The following is a 23,934-nucleotide window of genomic DNA, read 5'->3' as shown; positions in this document are numbered from 1 at the left end:
GTTATATATTTAAGAGACGAAGAAATATATAATGACGAGATGGAAGACCAGGCTGTGAATATCTATCATTATATTGAAGGGTAAATAAAGCAGGTCAGTATTGCGAAATGTAGTTTCTTACTTATGCCACGATAGTTAACTGACCTTATGTTTCATTTATTCAGTGCTGGACCCCGTACTGGAAGCATAATGGTATAAAACAAAATACTAGATATGTTATTTCTCTTGACATTTCCTCTTTATCTATGAAGATAATTCACTGGCAACAAAAATTTTGCATTCTAAAAAATACCCACTAATAATTAAATATTTTACACATGTATAAACCCCGCAGAGACTTTACGTACAGGCAAACACTTAAAGATCATGAAATCGGTTCAGTGAATTCAACTTTTATATAAAATGTATTTCCAGATCTAACCAAAAGACGTACAGATGCCCGCCAGAGCAGCTGGCAAAGAGGCTTTCTACAGCCACACTGTTTCATCCCTGGAGGCTCCAAGCTCCTCGGATATCAGTACAACATTATCTCGGAATTTTTAAAAAGGTGGGTTGTAAGATCATTAGGGACCCCAGAGTGGCCATCTCTCCATTACAATAATAATGTCTTGGTTCAAAGAGTTGCTAAGAATTAAGAATTTCATAAAAAAATTGTATTAAAAATATTTAAGGATCAAAATAGCCCATATATGAAGGAAAATTAAGGGACCTCCCTTAGCTTAAAAAAGTACGTGTATGAGAAGAAAACCTGGAAAAAGAGTATTTTAAATTCCGGTTCAAACTAGCAAGAAAATTAATAGGAAAACGGCAAGGAAACTAAATGTATATGAAGTATATTGCGTTGGCGACGAGAGAGGTACAGTCCTATTCCACAGGGTTCTTCCAAATCTATCAAGAGATGGTCAAAGAGAATTGGACCATTCCAAGCGGTCAGATCATTTTAACAGATAATGAAACAGAAATGGGTAGTATTCTAAATAATATTTTATATTAGAATTTACCATAAATTAACTTATCGACATTTGTTTTACGAACTGCCTGCATTTTGACGTTATGAATGCAGGCAGACTAGACATGCATAAAACAATGCAGGTTCTGCCTAAAAAGTAGAATATTTATGTCTACACAAAACATATGTGCATCACAGGCTCTGGGTCAAGTTCTTATATCCACGGTAATTTTTCTATTGCAAACAAATTCAATGTTGGAAATGTATTGACATTAACCATAATTTCACAAGAGGTGGGGGGAAGGAGGTCATCTCAAGGATCCTCTTAGCGTTATAAGAATCATGGCCCCGAGGGTGGTATCCCTGTGTTTCTCAATGCTGTTTTGGTTCGTTGGGTAACCCGTCCTCTCAACTGATGGGTCGTGTTTTCGACGTTATTATAACGAACGTTACAAATGTATCCTATTAAGTTACAACTCACAAATATTCACGTTATCTATACACCGAACAATCTGTCCTCCAGGTGGAGATCCACTCAAGGAAATGTATATATATATATATATATATATATATATATATATATATATATATATATATATATATATATATATATATATATATATATATATATCACGAAAATAAACACGTGATTAAGAATGTGACAATGTCAGACCACGGAGGAAAATGAAACAGGAAATTTCCTTAAGTACTTTCGTATATTAAATACATCTTCAGAAGGAATGAAGGAATTCCTTCTGAAGATGTATTTAATATACGAAAGTACTTAAGGAAATTTCCTGTTTCATTTTCCTCCGTGGTCTGACATTGTCATATATATATATATATATATATATATATATATATATATATATATATATATTATATATATATATATATATATATATATAATATATATATTGTGACGGTAACGCGTTGGTGTTCGGCTGTTCAAAAGCTAGGGGTATGGCCTCGTCACATATAGAAAAAAAAAATAGAATCTGGAACTTCGTCTGTGGTAAGGTAAGGTAAGGAGAAGACACACAAAACACAAGTAAATTTTAACAATGAAATTTTAATTACGTTAAAGAAAGCAAAGCATGAATAAAATGGACATACAAATTCGTATAATAAAATCAATCAAAGTAATAAGAATAATCAAATGACAAAATGAAAAGTTACGTTAAGACAAATGAACAAATAACAAGTGTGAAACAAGTAAATAGGTGCCGGAATATTGGCTTCAAGCTATCACTTCTCTTAGTACACGTAAGCCTGGGGCTTTAGTCTACCAACAAGACGTGTTAACCTGTCGAAAGCACGGAATATTCTGAAGACTGAGGTCGTGGCGGCCCCAGACATCAAGTAGTATGGTGGGTGGAGTGCAGTTGCAGCCGGACCTGCGGCCAATCAGCGATGAGCCGGCGACAAGACAGGTAGTTTGGCGGTTTGAGGTGGAGCAGGTGTTCCTGGCTGCATACGTTTTGCGCTCTGGCAAACCTTGCTGGTGTTGTCGTTGTTGGATTTTTCTTCCATAGTAGTTTTATATAGATGTATCGACGTATTTTTGGAGGGAAGAGCAGGCTCAATCTCTTGAAGGAGATTATCGTCACAATATATATATATATATATATATATATATATATATATATATATATATATATATATATATATATATATATATATATTTATATATATATATATAAATATATATATATATGTATATATATATATATATATATATATATATATATATATATATATATATATATATAAATATATATATATATATATATATATATATATATATATATATATATATATATATATATGTCGTACCTAGTAGCCAGAACTCACTTCTCAGCCTACTATTCAAGGCCCGATTTGCCTAATAAGCCAAGTTTTCCTGAATTAATATATTTACTATAATTTTTTTCTTATGAAATGATAAAGCTACCCTTTTCACTATGTATGAGGTCAATTTTTTTTATTGGAGTTAAAATTAACGTAGATATATGACCGAACCTAACCAACCCTACCTAACCTAACCTAACCTATATATATAGGTAAGGTTAGGTTAGGTAGCCAAAAAAAGCGAGGTTAGGTTAGGTTAGGTAGGTTAGGTAGACGAAAAAACATTAATTCATGAAAACTTGGCTTATTAGGCAAATCGGGCCTTGAATAGTAGGCTGAGAAGTGAGTTCTGGCTACTAGGTACGACATATATATATATATATATATATATATATATATATATATATATATATATATATATATATATATATATATATATATATATATATATTAAACTACATTGGCAGGATCCCTCGGGCAAATACTTATATCTCATGAATCTTGAAAACTTTACTGAAGACGAAAGAATTTAATTAGACACACACCTGGAGGATAAGAGGGTTGGAAGCAGCGGCGAGGCCACACCACACACAGGCGACATACTTCTCTCTCAGCCAAGTATATAACATCGCCTCCTTCGTAAGAATTTATCTTAATTAAGCCACTTTTTGCGAGGAGGAACTTTGTCAGATATTAAGGTTGTGGAGCGGGGGAGGGGCGCTGTCCCTTTGTGCTCCCTCGGGTTATGGGGGTTTGTGAGCTGTCACTACTCCTTGTCCTCCCTCGGGTTGTAGAGACTGCCACTAATCTAGTCCTCTCTCATTCTCCTCTCACCCCTCTCCCCTTCCCTCTCTCCCCCCCTCCCTCCCTCCCTCCCTCCCTCCCTCCCTCTCCATTTCCTTCCCTCCCCCTTCCTTCCCCCTCCCCTAACCCTCTCTTTTCCCCTCACCCCTTTACAGTTGTCCTGGTTTAGTAATAATTCAAAATGCCGCTATGTGAAGTATGTACGTTATTTAAATATTCTCATCTTAACGTTGAGCGAATTTCTGGAAAATATCTCGGTAATGCGAATTTCATTATTATTTCTACTATTACACTTTTTAACATTTCATTATATAAATATTTTATTATATATAATTTTAACATGTCAATTTCGTTGCATTTGGTTGTTGCAAGCTAGACTTGCATCTTGTATAGCCCTATACTTCCTATAACCCAACAGTGCTTCGAATTATAAGAGTTAGAAAATTGATGAGTTGGTGTCAGGAGATTATTTTCACAAGCTGTGGCCTGGCCGTGGGTGTTGTAGCCTTGTACAACTTCACCCTCACGCGACAACAGGATGAACGCTAGCTTAGCCTAGCATTTTAAAAGCACTACAATCACCTTCTGTGGTTGATTGTTCAATAAATCCCTGAACTATATGTTTAACAAATCTCTAACCCTGTCCATGGAGGACAGAAGGAAATATATATATGCTAGTTAGTATTGTTAATGTGTGGCCACGTCTGTGGTAGAAAATAATAATAATAATAATAATAATAATAATAATAATAATAAAAAGTGCCTTACACAGCCATGTGGGCGTCGCTGATAGGTGGGAGATAGGAAAAATATCGTGCCTGGGTTACACATGATGCCAAGGAAGGAGGTAAAAGAATTGTGAGGTGGTAGCGATAAGCCCGTAAAACTACGTAGCAGTTCATGTCAAGGAGGGAATCAAGGAGCCTTATGTCCTTGAATCTAGGTATAGTTACAATTGAAGGAATCCATCTGTTTCCCCCCAATTCACCGAGGACTTTTCATCCATCAACTCTAGAGCAGCGTGGGACTTAACACACACAATCTCACGAGGATTTCCAGGGACATGTGTTAGGTCACAAATCTATCTCAAAGGGAGTTAGTGCTAGTAAGATGGTTATTTAGCCATATCATGTCAAGACATCTCGTCCTCTTAAAAGGATAGCGCTTAGAGCAAACACTTGACCGAATGTGCCAACATGCGCTATTGGATAAAAAAAAAAGTTCAAATTTTGTCAATAGAGTCACTCTCGCTCTTACTGTGTGAGTGTGTGGTATGGTGTGTGTGTGTGTGTGTGTGTGTGTGTGGTATGGTGTGTGTGCGTGTGTGTGTGTGTGTGTGTGTGTGTGTGTGTGTGTGTGTTTTGGAAGAAGCATCGTAGTGGTTTGCTACGAGATAATTTAATCCGTGAAAATATATATTAGAAAGCCCGCCTCAATGGCACTTAGCATGACGAAAAATTCACGGGTTGCACTCTGCAACATACCTGCTAAAGTTTACTTTTTTTATCTATTTGCAATGGATTTTGTTCTTGTTCTCGGATATAACAAGTCATGAGAGGTTATGTTCTTAGATATTTCAAAAATGGTTGCCTCCGACTATCAAATAATAATAATAATATTATTATTATTATTTGGTATTCCCATCATTATATTATTATTTTTTAATTTAATTATTTTATTTTATTATTTTTATACAATTAAACTTTAGAGAAGAAACATTATCAAAATACACGTAATTTTTTAATTTAAATTATTTTCAATTTGGTCGTATATTTCGGTGCGGAGTTTCCATGCTCGGTCAGTGCTTGACAAGAAGGATACCTGCTGACTGCGTTGGCGGATTACCCTGGCTGGGTGGGGGATTACCCGGGCAGGGTGTAGATTACTCGGCCTGTGTTGGGATTATTCAGACAAGGGAGGTGGAGGTGAACCCCGTAATGTTGATGAAAGGGAGTAGTTTGTACCCGTCGTCCGGAGGGGCAGTAATAGAGTTTGTGTGTTTTATCCCTGTCTGCCCGCTCACTCGTTCACTCATTCGTTCACTCACTCGTTCTGGCGTTCTGTTAATCCCACTCGTGCGGACTCTATCATTCCCTCAATTATGCTCCTAGTAGTGGCCAAACGCTCGTTAAACCAGCCGCTAAATCCACCATTTCTCAACTAAAAACAGTTTACACACGATTCAGAGCAGATAATGGAACGTTTCTTTAACAAGAACTCACCCGTGTTCTTCGAATCACACATATCTCGAAATACATATTGCAAATGCAAGTAATTGCCAACATATCCTGAACACCGAGCCCAATCTAACCTGGGCTTATAGCTATCCTCAAAGTTCTATTTTTTTTTAAATAATGGTTGAAGTTGAGGCAATACCGATTTTCAGCAGAATGTTGGCAGTAATGAATGAGTCTTTATGGTCGGTGGCAGCATGGATACGCGAAGCCTTGAGGAACGTTGGCGTCATCCTGTTTGAGGATTCACTCCGGAGGATACCACCACATAACCTCCTCCCATCAATCTCCACCTTTCACCCCATAAACCTCCACATAACCCCACCATCAACCTCCATCTTTCCCCCATAAACCTCCACCTTTCCCCATCAACCTCCACATGCCCTCATCAACCTCCACATAACCCCCCCCCGTCAACCTCCACATAACCCCCCCCCATCAACCTCCACATGACCCCCCCCCTTCAACCTCCACATGACCCCCCCCCCTTCAACCTCCACATAACCCCCCCTCCATCACCCTCCACATGACCCCCCACGTCAACCTCCACAACCCCCCCCCCCCCCCGTCAACCTCCACATAACCCCTCCACCCCCCCCCCCCCCCCAACACCCCAAGGAAGGCCGGACTGAAAGAAACAATGCTGGTGTGGATGGCGACAGATTAAATTTGCATAAGGAATCCATCTTGGCCGAGGTACCTTGAATGGAGTCATTTCCTGGCTGCTGGTTCCCTCCTGCGCTTCTTGGAGTGGCTGTTGTAAGTCTCCGCCAATGGGAGGCTTCACGCCAATCTTAACCACTGCCAGCATTGTTCCCGGGGGGGGGGGGAGGGGTGAGGGGGCAGTGTGTTTGCTTGGTGTGTGTGTGTGTGTGTGTGTTTAGAAGAGGGTTAGTGTGGATATTTGTGGGTAGGGGGGTTGGGTGAATGTTTGTGTAAGGTCGGGGGTGGATAGTGTTTTCATTCGTCCATGTCCACCGTCCTTCTGTTCTCCTTTCCTAGATACTGTTCTCTCTCCCTCTCTTCCTATCATTGCCAATGTTCTCTCATCCTCTATCCCTTTCAATTCATCCTTGCCCTTACTCGTTCTAAAGCTCGCTTTCCTTCATCTGTTTCTTATTCATCATTTTTACTGCTACACAAATTTTTCACTCCCCTTTCTTCCAATCCTCCTTCCTTCCCCTATCTAACATCTCCCTCCTTCCCTCCCCCTATATACACGTCTCTTGGATTATTTAGCATGATACCTGATCGGAAATGTACATTGTGTGGTGAGCTTTATTTCAATTGTTGTTCGGAAGTTTGTAACCTCTGAAATACACACCCCCCCCCACACACACACACACACACAATGTCCTAACTTTTGAGTATCTGGTGGAAGTTGGATTATCCCATCCAAGGAATGGACGGACAAGTAAATGGCTGGAATTCCGGAGGGGAAACTATGATGAGATTAGAAAATTCCTAACAGGAATACCTTGGGAGACAGACCTCAGGGAAAAGTCTGCATGAGGCATGATGGACTACAAGTCACTACATCACCCAGAAGGGTCAGGAAGGTTTATCCCGGCCCAGGAAGAAAAAAAACAGAAAAGCAAAATAGGAATTCATGGATCAATCAGGCATGTAAGGAAGCAAGGCAGCTAAGCACAAGGGCATGGAGAAAATACAGAAATAACAGGACATCAGAGAACAGAGAGAGATACCAGAGGGCCAGAAATAGGTACCTCACAGTGAAGAGAGAAGCAGAGAGGCAGTCTGAAAACGACATAGCAAATAAAGGCAAGACCCAACCAAAACTGCAATACAACTACGTCAGGAGGAAATCAACAATGAAAGAAAAGGTAATGAAACTGAAAAATGGAGAGGATGGGTACATAGAGAATGATTCAGGTGTGTGAAGAACTCAACAAGAGATTCTAGGTCTTCACAATAGAGCCAGGGGGAAGTCCCTGTACTATGACAGGTGGCGATAAACCAAGCTGACTTGAAAGATAATGAAATTACCAGAGTTGAGGTTAGGAGGTATTCGCTTGATCTAGGAGTGACTAAGGCTGTTGAACCTGATGGAATCTTACCATGGATGCTAAAAGAGGGGGGGGGGGTGGCAGAAGCACTTTGCATGCCACTATCTATGGTCTAGAACAAGTCACTGGAAACAGGAGACCTGCCAGAGTGTTTGAATTCAGCTAGCGTAATCCCATTCTACAAAAGTGGGAATAGGCAGGAGGCCCTAAACTACAGGCCGGTGTCCTTAACTTGTATACCATGCTAGGTAGTGGAGAAGATCGTGAGAAAAAGCCTGGAATGGACTTTGTAACACGTCACCAGCATGGGTTCCGGGAAGGAAAGTCGCATCTCACAGGTTTATTAGAATTCTAACAAGCATTAAGCAAGAAAGAGAAGGATGGGCAGACTATCAGACTTTCTTGGACTGTCAGAAAGCTTTTGACACAATACTCAATAAAAGACTGTTGCATAAGTTGGAGAAACAAGCTGGAATAAGTGGTAGGGTGCTCCAATGGATAAGGGAGTATCTAACCCTTAAACTGCGCAACGCGCCTGCAGGCTCACGTCTGGTTTGCGCAACGCGCCTCCGGGTATTTGTATTTTTCACGTTCCATTCAAAACTCCCGCGGCTACATGGGGTTCACATCAGCTTCCTCAGGGCTCTTGTAAACAGACGCCATCTTTAAAAAAAATCGTGGTCCACATTCCCGGGTGTGGGAGCCTCAGTAGTGTGTGAGCAACCAAGGCTGGCGCTCGCAGCATGAGCGCACAGCACTGCTGTTCAGCATGTGACCACAGCATCGCCTAATAATGTCAAAATATATATATAAATTGTATTATTTAGTGTTATATTAGAGCCTGAGTGTGATAATGACTGGGTACAATGTTCAAATATCAGTGATTCAATGCTGTTCACGATGTTCACAGCGCTAGCCACAGCACCAGAGCATTATTTCGTTCATCTAGGAATCTTCAAATGATTTCTTAGGTTCTTTTTCAAAATAAACGTGTGGTCAATTATTCATTTACAGGAATTAGTGACCAGGATTGTGATAATAGCAGGAATGTGGTTATAATTAGCGTTGTGCGTAGTATTGTGGAAGGAGGAATTTTGATGAGGGAGGGAGGGCGAGAATTGAGGTAGCCTCAATTGTGTGTGTGTGGCTGCCACTCTTGTTTTGCTCACCATACTAGCTTAGTGGTTCACTATGGGCAACACATATGTACATGGGTATATATAGTGTGTGTATATAGTGTAAGAACAGCAACAGGAGAATGTTGAGAGGAGCTATTTTGGTGAGGGAGGTGACGTAATCGTAGCGTCGTCTGCTGTGTGATTTTTCATGCAGTGTATGGTGGCCACTGTACTGTTTGGACACAATACCGGCTTACTTGCATAGTTCTGGTAAATAAAACATGTAGATAGGTATATAGAACATGTGTAATAAGAACTATAGCAATATGGTGGGAGGAGCAATGTTGGCGAGTAAGATGTTGGAGTGAGGGAGACTGGCTGGGTGTGGCTGCTCTCACTCAAGGTGTTCTGAATGTGTTCATGGCCCATACGAGGCAGCTGCTATTGGCACATACGAGGCAGCTGCTATTGGCCCATACGCGGCAGCTGCTATTGGCCCATACGAGGCAGCTGCTATTGCCTATACGAGGCAGCTGCTATTGGCCCATACGCGGCAGCTGCTATTGGCCCATACGCGGCAGCTGCTATTGGCCCATGCGGGGCAGCTGCTATTGGCCCATGCGGGGCAGCTGCTATTGGCCCATGCGGGGCAGCTGCTATTGGCCCATGCGGGGCAGCTGCTATTGGCCCATGCGGGGCAGCTGCTATTGGCCTATACGAGGCAGCTGATATTGGCCCATACGAGGCAGCTGCTATTGGCCCATACGAAGCAGCTGCTATTGGCCCATACGAGGCAGCTGATATTGGCCCATACGAGACGTATACTCTACCTAAGGCCAAAAACTGTCGTATTGAAAATGATAGCGACTCGCGAAATTGACATAATGTCCCGTTTTCTGTTGTGGGTTCTCTAGTAGGATATGGCACTTTAGAACGACAGTTTCTTGACGTTGAGTAATCTTAGGAGGACGGCATGGATTGAGACAGGGTACAGCAGGCGAGGGGGTATGCCTGGAGATGCCGTATTTTGGGATGACAAAAAGATATCAACACGGGTTGATGGATAGATTCCCGTATATGAGAAAATCCACTAGGTCTATGAGATGGGGGGGGGGCGAACCTACGACCATGACATTGCCAAGCCGCATATAGATTGCCAAGGAGATAGAAGCACAAATGTGTAACTAGCTTAACATTAGGATAAATACTCGTATAGCCAAGCTTAAATGCAGCTAATTAGGCAAGCAGGCAGACAAGTATGCAAGTACTCATGCAGGCTGGCAAGTAGGCAAGGTTTCAGGCAGGCAAGCAGGCAAGGAGGCAGACACACAGATATTCAACAAGTAGGCAAAGTCTGCGAACAAAAGAATCTCATTTCGTCCAAAGGCGTTCCGTTATTTTACGGCGCCCCATTCCCCTCATCCCGACATGATATACACACACCGTCCCCAGAGACGCACTACCTGCACCAACCAGTTCCACCACCATCAGTGCTTCACGGGATACACTGGGGAGGGTTCTCTGTATTTTTGTACCGAGGGCGAGATCCAGGCAGTAAATGGCAAGCTTGTCTCACACTACTTTGGGGTCTGGCCTTGCGTACTTTGGGGGGTCTGGCTTCACGTACTTTGGGGAATGTGGCTTCACGTACATTGGTGGGGGGGTGGCTTCACGTACTTTGGGGGTGTCGCTTCACGTACATTTTGTGGTCTGGCTTCACGTACATTGGGGGCCTGGCTTTACGTACTTTGGGGGGTCATGCTTCACGTACACTGTGGGGTCTGGCTTCACGTACATTGGGAGGTCTGGCTTCACTTACATTGGGGGGGGGGATGGGCCTTATAACCGAAAGCACCAGAGTTCAGTTCCTGTCCGGTACAAGAGTTTGGACATATTTCCTTCCATGGGATGTTGACCTAGATAGATACCTTGGGGTTTAAACATCGGTTGTGGTTACATGACGGAAAAGCTCAGCTTCGGCCTAGGGAAGTATTCACCAGCCTCCCAGGCGCCATGTCCCCCAGCAAGGGGAAAACAAAGCATTGTGAATCACTCTCATGAAAATACATTTTGCGCTCCGCTGTAGCATTGGCATGAGAGGCGAGGAACGACGCGAGATGAATTAAAAATATAAACATGTAAGCAAAACAGCTGAAACTATCCAGATTAAACTTTGAACAGCAGAATAAAATTGGGCAAGTTTACTTATCAAAAGTATATTGAAAAAACAGTAGAGTTGCAGGTGAGTAGAAGAATTATGAACCAAGTAATGTCACTGAATCAAGCAGTCGGAATCAAAGTCACTGAATCAAAGTTAACAAAAAAAAAAAGAATTTAGCAGGGACTTGTATATATGTATGGCAGTATCAACCCGTATTTTAACCTATTAGGGTCGCCTTCACCTGAAGACAGCCCTAATATAACACATATTATTAATTGCCTCTAATGATCTAGTATATCCTATATATATTTAAGTAATATTTTTAAAATCGAGAGCTCAACCAGGTTCATTACAGTCTCGACACTACATTGTTGCTATTTCATTGACCGTTAGGGTGCCACTGAGTTATACAGGACAAAAAAAAACAAAACAAAAATTGCGTTCTAAAATTTCAAGCCGAAATATTTTGGCCACAATGAGAGGAGAGGTATTGGCGAGATGCCTTTATTAAGCACTTCCTCAATAAAAATAGTTCTTATTAATTGAAATACAGGTTAGGAGCCGAGCGATAGACTCGATCGGTTACTGCTCAGTGCTTGTTCAACTGAGAGGTTACTCAGAGCTTGTTCGTCAAACTGTGTAATTATTCAGTGCTAGTTCTTCAAACTGAGCTGTAATTCAGCGATTGATCCTGAAACTGAGCGGTTATTCATTACTGCTTAAGGGATACCGTCTGGCCCCCAAAAGAGGAATAAGAGTCATGTTATTCAATATGATACTCTCCCCCCCTCCCCCCCCGACCCCCGACTATCTTATTGAAGAAGATATAATGTTTAATTCAAAACCTCTCTAGATAGACTCACCAGCCATCATCATCCTGCCGCTTCGATCAGCCCCACTCCTGTATCACACACGTTGTTGTTGTTTTAGATTTAGATACTCAGAACGAAGTGTCCATGTAAGAACATAAGAACATAAGAACAAAGGTAACTGCAGAAGGCCTATTGGCCCATACGAGGCAGCTCCTATTCTATAACCACCCAATCCCACTCATATACTTGTCCAACCCCAATGTAGCACGGGCTATGGTGAGCCCGTAAGGGTGTCACACACCTCGCCTGCTAAACTTAAGCTATACACACCTGACCTGCTCCTTGTAAACTACACACTTAAACATTTTTTTTTCCAGAGGACGAGAAAAAAAATAGCCCCAGATGCACAAATATGAACCTTTAGAAATACTCAAAAAAATAGCTCCTATTCAAGCTTTCACTTCTGGGAGGGGGGGGGGGGGTGAGAGGGGGGAAAAGGGACGGCGACAGCAATAGACGGCAGGAAAAAGTCGGGAACCTCGTAGTTCGCTTCCCCCGCAGCGGTCGCCTGACGTCGCAACGCCAGGCTGAAACCCGGACCAAAGAAATCCTTGACAGCTGGGAAAATGAAACCGCTGACTTCATAAGGGCAAGGGGAAATAAATTGGACCTAGTCAACCAAGTTAGATTGTGAAGTAAAAAGAAGGTTTGCAAGATTTCTCTCTTCAGGTTTATTTTGTTGGAAGGGGGAGAGAGAGAGAGAGGGAGAGAGAGGGAGGAGAGAGAGAGAGAGGGAGAGTGGGAGTAGGGAGGGAGTGTCAAAGATAGGAGGGAGGGTAAGGGGTCTGATGGAACCTGACACTCCTCTCACCTTCACAATAAGGCTGCTACTCTCCAGCATCACCTTTTGCGTGCTGTGTTGCGAGTGTAAGTTAGTGTGTTTTTAGAGGTGTATTAGTCTGTGTCTACAAGGCGAGTTTTAGCTCCTGGGCCCCTGTAAGTCAGTCGACGGTCGCCTAGTACATTGCCTTCAATCATAACTACCAACTCCTTTAGCTCATCACACTTGCTCAGTATTCTTACACTGCAGAGTGGCCTTCTTGCATCTCTGTGGCTCTTCAGAGTGTATAATTTCCAGCTTAGCACTCTCGTCCTTCTGTCTCGTACATCTGAACGTTCCGTTTTGATCCATTGTGTGTGTCAGTAGAGATCATATATTGAGATCAAGAGGCCATTGAGGTGAGACGTTATAGGCACCTGCACGAGTCTGCTCCGTCTCCAGATTGTCCGTCTTGTGATAATTCTTCTTATACTTGGGTTATTGTCTTGTCTTTTTTGGTTGTTCCTTGGCAGTCATGTGCGGGCATGACTAGACACAGTGTCTTGGTGGAGGCGGGTATAATGTCTTGGTGGAGGCGGGCACAATGCTTGGGTGGAGGCGAGCACAATGCTTGGGTGGAGGCGGGCACAATGCTTGGGTGGAGGCGGGCACAATGCTTGGGTGGAGGCGGGCACAATGTTGTGGTGGAGGCGGGCACAATGCTGTGGTGGAGGGGGGCACAATGCTGTGGTGGAGGCGGGCACAATGCTGTGGTGGAGGCGGGCACAATGCTGTGGTGGAGGCGGGCACAATGCTGTGGTGGAGGCGGGCACAATGCTTGGGTGGAGGAAGGCACAATGCTTGGGTGGAGGCGGGCACAATGCTTGGGTGGAGGTGGGCACAATGCTGTGGTGGAGGCGGGCACAATGCTGTGGTGGAGGCGGGCACAATGCTGTGGTGGAGGCGGGCACAATGCTGTGGTGGAGGCGGGCACAATGCTGTGGTGGAGGCGGGCACAATGCTTGGGTGGAGGAAGGCACAATGCTTGGGTGGAGGCGGGCACAATGCTTGGGTGGAGGCGGGCACAATGCTGTGGTGGAGGTGGGCACAATGCTTGGGTGGAGGTGGGCACAATGCTTGGGTGGAGGCGGGCACAATGCTTGGGTGGAGGCGGGCACAATGCTGTGGTGGAGGTGGGCACAATGCTGTGGTGGAGGCGGGCACAATGCTGTGGTGGAGGCGGGCACAATGTCTTTGTGGAGGCGGGCACAATGCTGTGGTGGAGGCGGGCACAATGTCTTTGTGGAGGCGGGCACAATGCTTGGGTGGAGGAAGGCACAATGCTTGGGTGGAGGCGGGCACAATGCTTGGGTGGAGGCGGGCATAATGCTTGGGTGGAGGCGGGCACAATGCTTGGGTGGAGGCGGGTACAATGCTTGGGTGGAGGCGGGCACAATGTCTTGGTGGAGGCGGAAAGAGTCATTATATTTGGTTGTCGACTTTGATAATGCTTCATAGTAGTTAATACTGTACGATCTACATGCTATAAAATGTGCGAAGAGTTGCGGGTGTCCAGTTGTCTTGTTTACATAGATGGCGTTCGTGACTGCACCAAGAAACACAGCGACAAATACGAACGGGCATCATTGTGTCCTTTTAATCATAACACTACTTCCTTCTGGAGTTAATGGATCAGTCTGACTGTGAAGATAATGTGGGCTGGCAGGGTTCTAAGTCAGACAAATTCGCGGGCATAGCAGTCATCAGGAAGTAGAATAACTTTTTAAATTGACGACAACAAAGGAAGGAACAAAACAGAACTTCAAAGAGACGGTGAGTTACATAAATTCTCAAAATCGTGCTGCGATATTGTTACAATCTAATATCCCTCCGCTCTATATATATATGTAGAATCTTCTACTTCAATTCTCGTAGTACAGTTGGCTTCGTGTCATGCAGGTCGGGGTTCAATCCCCGACCGTCCAAGTGTTCGGACACCATTCCTTCCCTCCCCGTCCCATCCCAAATCCTTATCCTGATCCCTTCCCTGAGCTATATAGTCGTCATGGCTTGGCGCTTTCCCGACAATTCCCTTCCCTTCGTTCTTGACTCACAATCGAGTATCCCGGGTTCTATTCCGAGGCGGGACAGAAAGATTTGGCCACGTTTCCTTTTCCCTAATGTGTCTGTTCATCTAACAGTAAATTGGTACTTAGGGAATTAGGCCACTGTTATGGGGTTGTATCCTGGGAAGGGTCAGCACGTCGGCACTGGGGAACGAGCATATATATATATATATATATATATATATATATATATATATATATATATATATTATATTATATATATATATATATATATATATATATATATATATATATATATATATATAATATAATATAATATAATATAATATGCGGTCGGGGATTGAACGCCGACCTGCATGAAACGAAGCCAACTGTACTACGAGAATTGAAGAAAGTAGAAGATTCTACATATAAATATATATATATATATATATATATATATATATTTTTTTTTTAATACCTAGAAGGGGTACCACCTCTGGTGCAAATGTAGGGACATATATAGAGCGAAGGGATATTAGATTGTAACAATATCGCAGCACGATTTTGAGAATTTACGTAACTCACCGTCTCTTTGAAGTTCTGTTTTGTTCCTTGCTTTGTTGTCGTCAATTTAAAGAGTTATTCTACTTCCTGATGACTGCTATGCCCGCGAATTTGTTTGACTTAGAAGCCTGCCAGCCCACATAACCTTCATAGTCAGAATGATTAACTCCAGCAGGAAGCAATATTTTTGGTAATGCACCTTAAGTATCAATATCGTTAATCCACATAAAGTACCCAGTATAATTAAATAAATAAAATATGATTATAGTGCAAGGGTTTATTTGGATTAGACTCTCCATGAATGTTTGGAAGTAGGAAACATTTTCTTTATCATGAATGTTAAAGAAGATGTAATTTTATAGGTAACTAAAATAATATTTTCCAAATTTTTTTTTTCTCGTAAATCGGTTACCATGAGGAATATCTTGCACGAGAGTGAGACGAAAGGTGAGAGATAAACGCTGAAGAATAAAATGAAAGGTAAAGATGAAAGAAAAAAGATGAAAAGGGGATTGAATATGTCGTAAAAGGCGGGCATGCTCCGGAAAAGGAGAACCCTAAGTGTTGAATTAAAGAAAGTGACAAGGAACGAGTGATCATGTTTCGCAAAACAGTCAAATTCTTGCACTGTATCAATGTTTTTGTTTATAGTAGATAAATTACATATGTATGTTTAATGTATGTGCTGTGTAGCATTTAGACAAAAATCATAAACAACAACTATTGTATTACCCTGTAAAATTAAAAATATTTATTAACCAAGGATTTACCTTCATTCTATAATATATTGAAAGTAAATGTACTGATGTTACAGTGCAAAATGTTTGTTACTTATTGTCATAATTACAAAGTATGCAGATGAGATGAAATTGCAAATGACACTATCCACTCAGGTCCGAACCCCTCTGAGTAATCCTTTTTGCCCTACCGCTCACAGGATGAGTATGGGGTTGTTATAACCCTTGACCTCTGGGTATGGTTCCTCTGCTTTTGCAGTTGTAAAAAGTATATAATAATACGGCCTTGTCTACTAAAAGTGTCAGGGGGTAAATAATTCAACTGCTTACTCAACAAAGCAATATACCTAGAGTAAGGGTAACAAGGAACATACAAACATATTAATGGAAATACAGGCAGCCAGAAATAATAATGCACCAGAATACAATAACACAATAGCATTATATAAGCACTGATCACTATTTTAAAACTTAAATGGATAGATGGGTATGCAAATAATGGCCTAACCAGGCAATTATAGCTATGTTACTAAACAATAAACAGGTACCAAAGACTTAACTCAACAACATGTCTACGCCAGCCAGCACCACCCACGCGACTGGCGTGCTCCCGCATGCAAGCATGGAGTCTACAGGTTACTAACTAAAAACCACATGAAATCTCTAAATACTCTGCTATCAGAGAGTAATACTTAAGAACATAATTATAACTAAACTAATATGCATATAACGCTCCTAAGATGTAATTAAGAAAGTACGTACAATCAATAAACAGGAATAATTACAGGGGGTGAATCAGTGACGTTAGCTTGATACACTGCAGCATTACTGGAACATCCCATATATGGTTATCCCCCCATGGATAATAGGTTAAGTAATAATTGTAATTACGAAGCAATAAGATGCTTATCTTAACATACTAAGAAAGTTAGGTAAGGTCGGTGTTTTCTATGAAGCTTTTCAAGGTAAACTAAAATAATCACAATAAATTAGTATATCGCATATGCACGTATTTAATAAGTCAATATTGATTATAAGAAAGTGCGAGAACGGGTTGCCAACCCATCCTCCCATGAGACGCCACGGTCTTCCCCTCCCCACAGGAATGAAAATGCAATAACATTAACAAAATATTACATACAGGCACACTACAGCATGCAACATATAAATCAAACATATATACTGGATAACAAATGGATATACTGTTTAATTTAAATAACTGAGGAAAGAAATAATGGACATACATGTTTATCATGATAAATGTTAGAATCAAATACATGGATTCGAAACAGGGGTGCACAATAAACTATTCACTTCTGGCGATAGTTAGACGAGTCGAGAACCATATACCTCTGTACTTCAGTGCTTGTAACGCAGGTTACAATTCAAATTAGCCTGCGTGTAGGCAATGGTTAAATATTTCATCACAAAAGAATGAGCAACATTACAAGAAATATCTATAATGGCTGATTAAAATGTTTTGCACGGTCGACGGCTTCAACTAATTTGATGTTTATAAATAATTATAAATATAAAGTATTTTTAAGAATACTTTAGTATTCTTACTTTCGTAAGAATACTTTAGTCAGTAAGCAACTACAGTGGCCTTAATTTTCTTCCAATTATAGATCTTTAGTGCCATAACCAAAAATATGTATTATTATTATTATTATTCAGCTTTACCTTGACCTTCACGGACTTCATTCATATCATAGAATGGACATAAACTCACTTGAGCGTTTACAGAGCAGAATGCCAAGATTAGAAATTAGAAACCTTCCTTATGAAGTTAAATCAATCTTAATTTACATTATCTTACGAGGCGACGATTAAGGTGTGATGTAATCATAAAGTATAGGAATGTATGACAGTATGACAAAGAAGAGATATATATAAGGTTTTAGATATATCAACACAAAAGAGAAAATATAAATTGAACAAGGCTTTGATTCGGGAACAATTCGTGAGTAAATATTGGTTTGGAAATGTAGCAATCGATTCATGGAACAAAATACTACCAGGTAGCAAATTAGACGTGGGACAGCTGAAAGGCTTTAAAGGTAGGTTAGACAGGAATTTGAATGGGTTTGGGTGGATATAAATAGTCGCTGCCTCATAAGGGCCAAGCAGTCTGCCTGCATTTTTTTGTGTACGTTCTTGTGTTCTTTAATCATACAATAAGTTCAGGAGGTTCATGTGCTTCCTTGGGTAATACCATGTAACATTTTGAATGCTTCAGCTGTACATTTATTGAGCATTACTGATAGTTCAATTTTAGTCCACATTCAATTACATAGTTCTGAAGTGGGCGAAACTGTTTGATGAAGGTATACTCTACTTCGAGCTTCAACAACAGGTGATGCAAACTCCCCGAGATAAAGTACTTAAGAATCGAGCCTAAGACTAGCAATAGGTAACATCTATATGAGTTTGCTTATTTTACTGGATGATCCCAACTAGTGGAAGATGCCACATAGGCTATCTAATATAGACTTCACATTCATCAATTTTGTTGAAGCTCTTGATTAGTGCTCTCTTGTTGTTAGTACTGGACGTTCTGATGGTTGTTTAATTTCACTTTTTCACGTAACTGGGTGATAATTTATTAAAAAAAAAGTTGTAAAAAGAACTGCATTTTTATGGTATATAGTTTAAAAACCCAAGACCTTCAGGGGAAACACTTTATTCACACAGACACAATGCATACATGAATGTTTGGCTTTGACTAGAGATAAAGAGAGAGACCGGTGATTACTGATGCTGCATCTCCTGCTGACAGTGCTGTTGATGCTGCATCACTTGCTGTTCCTTGCTGGTGGTGCTAATTCTCTACTCTTGTAACGGGTGCTAGCAGTAGTAGGAACACTGTTATTGAAGATATAACTGTTGTTGCTTGGGCTAACAAACTTTTTTTTTATTATGCTACTTATGTCATCTTGTTATTGCTACTAATTGTTAAACAGTCATGATTTTTCTGTTGCCTTGATGTTGCTGTTTCTGTTATTCATGTTGAAGATAATTATCCCAATGTTGATGATGGTGTTTCTCCTGTTTTAAGACTTTTTTTCAGTTTGCTGGATTTGTGGTCTGATAATTTTGTTGTTAATTATTCCGCAGGTAAGTCTGTTATTGTTTATGACTGCTGCTGCTGATCCTGACGACTCTGCTGCCTCTGATGGTGGTTGTTCTCTTGCAAACTCTACTGTTGATGGTGATGATTCTTCTCCTTTCTATGTTGCAGCTGCTGGTTCTCTTGTTAACGCTACTGATGATGATTCATCTGGTCTGATAGCTGGTGGTGGTGGTGCTTTCCCTGCCGACTCTGCTGCTGACTCTGCTGGAGGGGCCTCGTTGCGCTTATCGTAAGCTACGGCGGCGGGCATGAATAGCCAGATGACGAAGGTGATGAAGGAGATGCCTCCCAGGACACCGAGGCTCACCTTGTAGCTGCCACTCTCGTCCAGCACCAGACCTGAAATAAAATCATACACAAACATTTATGGTACATAAACACGAACTCGAAAATCCAAAGATTCTTGAGAAATTCCAGAAATTCCCCCTGGAAGGCCTTCTGGAGCGTCCATTATGAAGTTCTTACCAAACAGAGGACTGAAGACGAGGAGCCAGACACAGTTGATGACGCCACACACGGAGAAGAAGGGTAGAACGTTGTTGAGGCCCATGTAGTCAACTACGAGCAGGTTCATCACGCCAAAGAGCGCGCCCACGCCACACCCCCACGCCGCCAGCACCGCGCCCACCGCCCACACGCCCTCCACCCAGCTGGTCACTGACAAGGGGGGAAATAAACTGAAATGCGTGTATTATAACAACAGTTTTTGCGTCATTCCTACGTTAAATTTATACTGTAACTAGCAATATGATTTGATCATTTCGTATAGAACTAAGTTGCGGGAGCGGTATATTAGCCGCAGCGCTGAAGACTAACATACCAGCGATGGTGACGGAGATGACGAGGGTGCCGGCCATGAAGCTCGCCCGCATATTAAACTTGGGCAAGTCGGTCAGGGAGGACACCACCATGCGCGAGGCCAAGTTACACGCGGCGGAGACGGACATGCACCAGGAGGCCGTCTCCTGGGTGTACCCGCCCGCCTCCATCACGAACGGCACCAGCATGAAGAAGTTCAGGTAACCGCTCATGATGAAACAGCTTCCCAGGGAGATAATGCGAGCTCGGTATAACTTCAGAATCTTGAAGTTTCTGCCAATAGAGCAAATAACCTCAAAGAGCGCCGCACAGACTCCTGACGACGTCCTACTCTTGGACGTCTTATTACTTCGATTGGGAGCCTTACTATGCCACTCAACTGGATGGAAGACCGAACCGGCGACGCAGATGTTGAGAGAGAGGGCGGCAACAATGAGCGTTGCGCCCCTGAACCCGTACATCTGCTGCAGAAAGGTTATCAGCGGCGGCCCAATCAACTGGGCCGTGGAGACTCCTCCCATCAGGATGGCGTTCGCCCGACCCCGAAGCCGCTTGAAGTAATATGGCAAGATCACGTAAGCTATTAGTGTGGACATGCCGGTGCCGAAACCTGAAGAAAGAAGCTAGAGTTAAGAGATTTGAAATTTAAATACGTTTGACGTATAATTGATAATTATTAATATACAATTTCGTGGGTTTGTGGGCATGTACACTACACGAACTGTCCTAGGGCAATTCGATGTTGTCTTCAACTTCGTTCTGACTATTCCTGCAACGGCGATGAAACCAATCATATTGGCGTTTGCCGTTCCATTGTAAACAAGGGCTTTCTGTTGATAATTAATTCCTTTCGGCGCCATGGAGAGGAGGAACCTGCTTCATGGGTGACAGCTTCTTTCCCGAATCAACCTATCCTGGCTTTGAGCTCTGGAGAGGCCACTCCAAACCGACAACCAGAGTGCAACTTCATAGTCTCCTAAGACTGATGGATGCCTACTACTAGTACACTTACCCAAAAGTGCTTTCCAGTGACTTTGGGAAAGTGAAGACTAGCTCTTTGTGCCCCGGTGTGTGTGTGTGTGTGTGTGTGTGTGTGTCTTCACCTAGTTGTGCTTGCGGGGGTTGAGCTCTGACTCTTTGGTCCTGTCAATCAACACGTGTACAGATTCCTGAGCCTACTGGGCACTCATCATATCTACATTTGAAACTGTGTATGGAGTCAGCCACCACAACAACACTGCCTAATGCATTCCATCCGTTAACTACTCTGACACTGAAAAAGTTCTTTCAAACATCCCTGTGGTTCATTTGGGAACTCAGTTTCTACCTGTGTCCCCTTGTTCGCGTACTACCTGTGTTAAGCAGTTTATCTTTATCCACCCTGTCGGAGAATTTTGTAGGTAGTAATCATATCTCCCCGAGTTTTCCTGTCTTCTAGCGACGTGAGGTGCTTTTCACGCAGCCTTTCCTCGTAACTCATGCCTCTTAGTTATGGGACTAGTCTAGTGGTATACCTCTGAACTTTTTCCAACTTCGTCTTGTGCTTGACAAGGTACGGGCTCCATGCTGGAACCGCATACTCCAGGATTAGTTTTTACATATGAGTTATACAAGGTTCTGAAGGATTCTTTATACAGGTTTCTGAAGGCAGTTCCTCCCCCCCCCCATCTTACCCACCCCAATATATCCCCACCTCCCTACCAGTTCACTCACCCGCCACCAGCACACTCATTCCCCCAATTCCAGTACATTAACCCCCATCCCACATCCATCCAGTAGACTCGCCTCCAAGTATGGAATATGAGAAGAAGAGGAACGTCGCGGACGTGGCAAAGGCGGAGGAGGCGAGACTGAGGAAGCAGAGGATTCCGCCCGCGATGACCACCAGCCTCCACCCGTAGTGCTCCGCCAGCGGGGGCACTATGAGGTTGGACAAGCCGAACATTAAAGCTTGCATGTTGAAGATCCAAGAGACAGCTGTCGACGATGTACCCAAGTCCAGCAGGAAACTAGAGAAGAGGATACCAAAACACGGTCCGATGATATTGCAGATATTCTGGAAGGAGAAAATTAAGCTATGAATATGAAATGAAATTAGAATTTGTATAAGCGTGGCTGTGTGTGTGTGTGTGTGTGTGTGTGTGTGTGTGTGTGTGTGTGTGTGTGTGTGTGTGTGTGTGTGTGTGTGTGTACACGCGCACGAATATATAAAAATTTTGAACAATAACTGGTGATAAGGTGGTCATATATATATATATATATATATATATATATATATATATATATATATATATATATATAATATATATATATATATATATATATATATATATATATATATATATATATATATATATATATGGGTCACGTGCCAACACAGGTAGCGAGCTCTTCCAATGGAGACAGGTCACGTGACTACCAGAGTAAGCATGAAATATTATCTCTTAGAAAGAGATAAGGGATAGAATAAATATTTATTATATCCCCTTTTTAGAATAATTATTTATTCTGTCCCTTCTTTAGAATGAATAAATATTGTTTATCCCTTTCTTTAGACAGAATAAGCAACCTGCACATATCTATCCATTCTTTATGTGATTTTATACCTATCACAAATCCCACCAGTTATAAAACTATCTCTTTTATACAGTCCTGGACTTAAATTAAAAATTATATATTTATATTAATATATCAAAGACCGTCAATGTCATTTACCCAAGTAGTAATCCCAGAGCAGTATACCGACGTGACGTTTCTTTTATATGCAGTCTGCCCGGTTCCTTCCCTGGCTGCTGAACCCACTATGACCAGCTCTCTGACAACAAAATATATATCCACTACGGAATCAACTAGATCTTTGTAGCCCCTCCAACTCCCACCATGAGCTCTAATGATAAGCTGAGTGCCTATCCCAACCAGAGCAGCATCCATGCCTAGCAGTGTTCCCTTCCATTCAAGATGAGCATCTTTCCCAGCGAACAGCGCCTCACCGCAATGATGAAGCAGCCGGCGATGACCAAGTAACCCCAGCCTCCATCTAGAGCGGTATTCTCACTCTCTTCGTTTTGATCTTTCCTTCCAATGACGTCCTCCAATGATACGTTGATAGAAATGGTTTCAGTTATAATGTCTACTCCCGGTTTCTTCTCTGTAGCTATTGCTTCTTCAGTATTTTCAATGTTGCCGTTCCTAGTACCATAAACCATGGAGTCGTCACTTTTCATTTTCATCTTCACATCAGTGCCAGCAGGAGATTCTAGCGGAATACTTACGTTACCTTTCGTTGTCTCCAGGTCGATGCAAGTTATCTTTGCATGTCCACCAATAAATTCATTCGTATTCTCACCCGTATAACCTTTATTCCAGTATCCAGTAACCTTAACTTGTGACTTGTGATCCATCTTGGCATTTGCCGTCAATCTGAAATTGGACATTGATGTTGTAGGATGCTATAGTTGACGATAAGACGTTCTCAATCTCGAGGATATATCCTCTAGTTCGTCTCCCAAACTGATTCGTATTTTCCCAGTATTAGAAGGAGTATGCCGGAGAAAATCACTGCTATCAATCACTAAAACAGGCCTCCGTATACAAGACAATACTTTTTTCTCACAGCGGACTCCTGTATGCGTAACTACACTTTCTTTTTTTTAACACGAACAGGCGAGCGCGCACACGTTCAGGAAGTCTAAAGCATTCACTGTGGTAGTAAGCTCCCTTTAGCCTCTTTCTCACACTTATTTCTCACTACAGAGTAGACAATAACAGTCTTCTCTTGCTCCTGCCTCAGCGGTGAGTGGACTAAGATTGTGGTGCCGAGAGGATCAAAAGCAGGA

General features: G+C 42.0%; 2 protein-coding genes across 2 annotated transcripts; both read right to left on the bottom strand.

Moving 5' to 3' along the window:
• Positions 1–13,263: 13,263 nt before the first annotated feature.
• Positions 13,264–14,259, bottom strand: LOC138350147 (uncharacterized). Its single transcript, XM_069300467.1, has one exon. The coding sequence runs from the start codon at positions 14,257–14,259 to the stop codon at positions 13,264–13,266; it is 996 nt and encodes a 331-aa protein (XP_069156568.1).
• Positions 14,260–18,813: 4,554 nt separating this feature from the next.
• Positions 18,814–23,642, bottom strand: LOC123745130 (monocarboxylate transporter 13-like). Its single transcript, XM_069300432.1, has 5 exons — positions 23,089–23,642; positions 21,884–22,154; positions 20,100–20,708; positions 19,745–19,936; positions 18,814–19,618 (listed from the first exon to the last, which is right to left on the bottom strand). Exons 1-5 carry the CDS (start codon positions 23,530–23,532, stop codon positions 19,377–19,379), a joined length of 1,758 nt encoding a protein of 585 aa, XP_069156533.1. The 5' UTR covers positions 23,533–23,642; the 3' UTR covers positions 18,814–19,376.
• Positions 23,643–23,934: the final 292 nt, after the last annotated feature.

The sequence above is a fragment of the Procambarus clarkii genome, chromosome 44 (genome assembly GCF_040958095.1).
Source record: "Procambarus clarkii isolate CNS0578487 chromosome 44, FALCON_Pclarkii_2.0, whole genome shotgun sequence".
Taxonomy (NCBI): domain Eukaryota; kingdom Metazoa; phylum Arthropoda; class Malacostraca; order Decapoda; family Cambaridae; genus Procambarus; species Procambarus clarkii.
The sequence above is the reverse complement of the archived record's forward strand: the minus strand, read 5'-3'. Positions and strand labels throughout refer to the sequence as shown.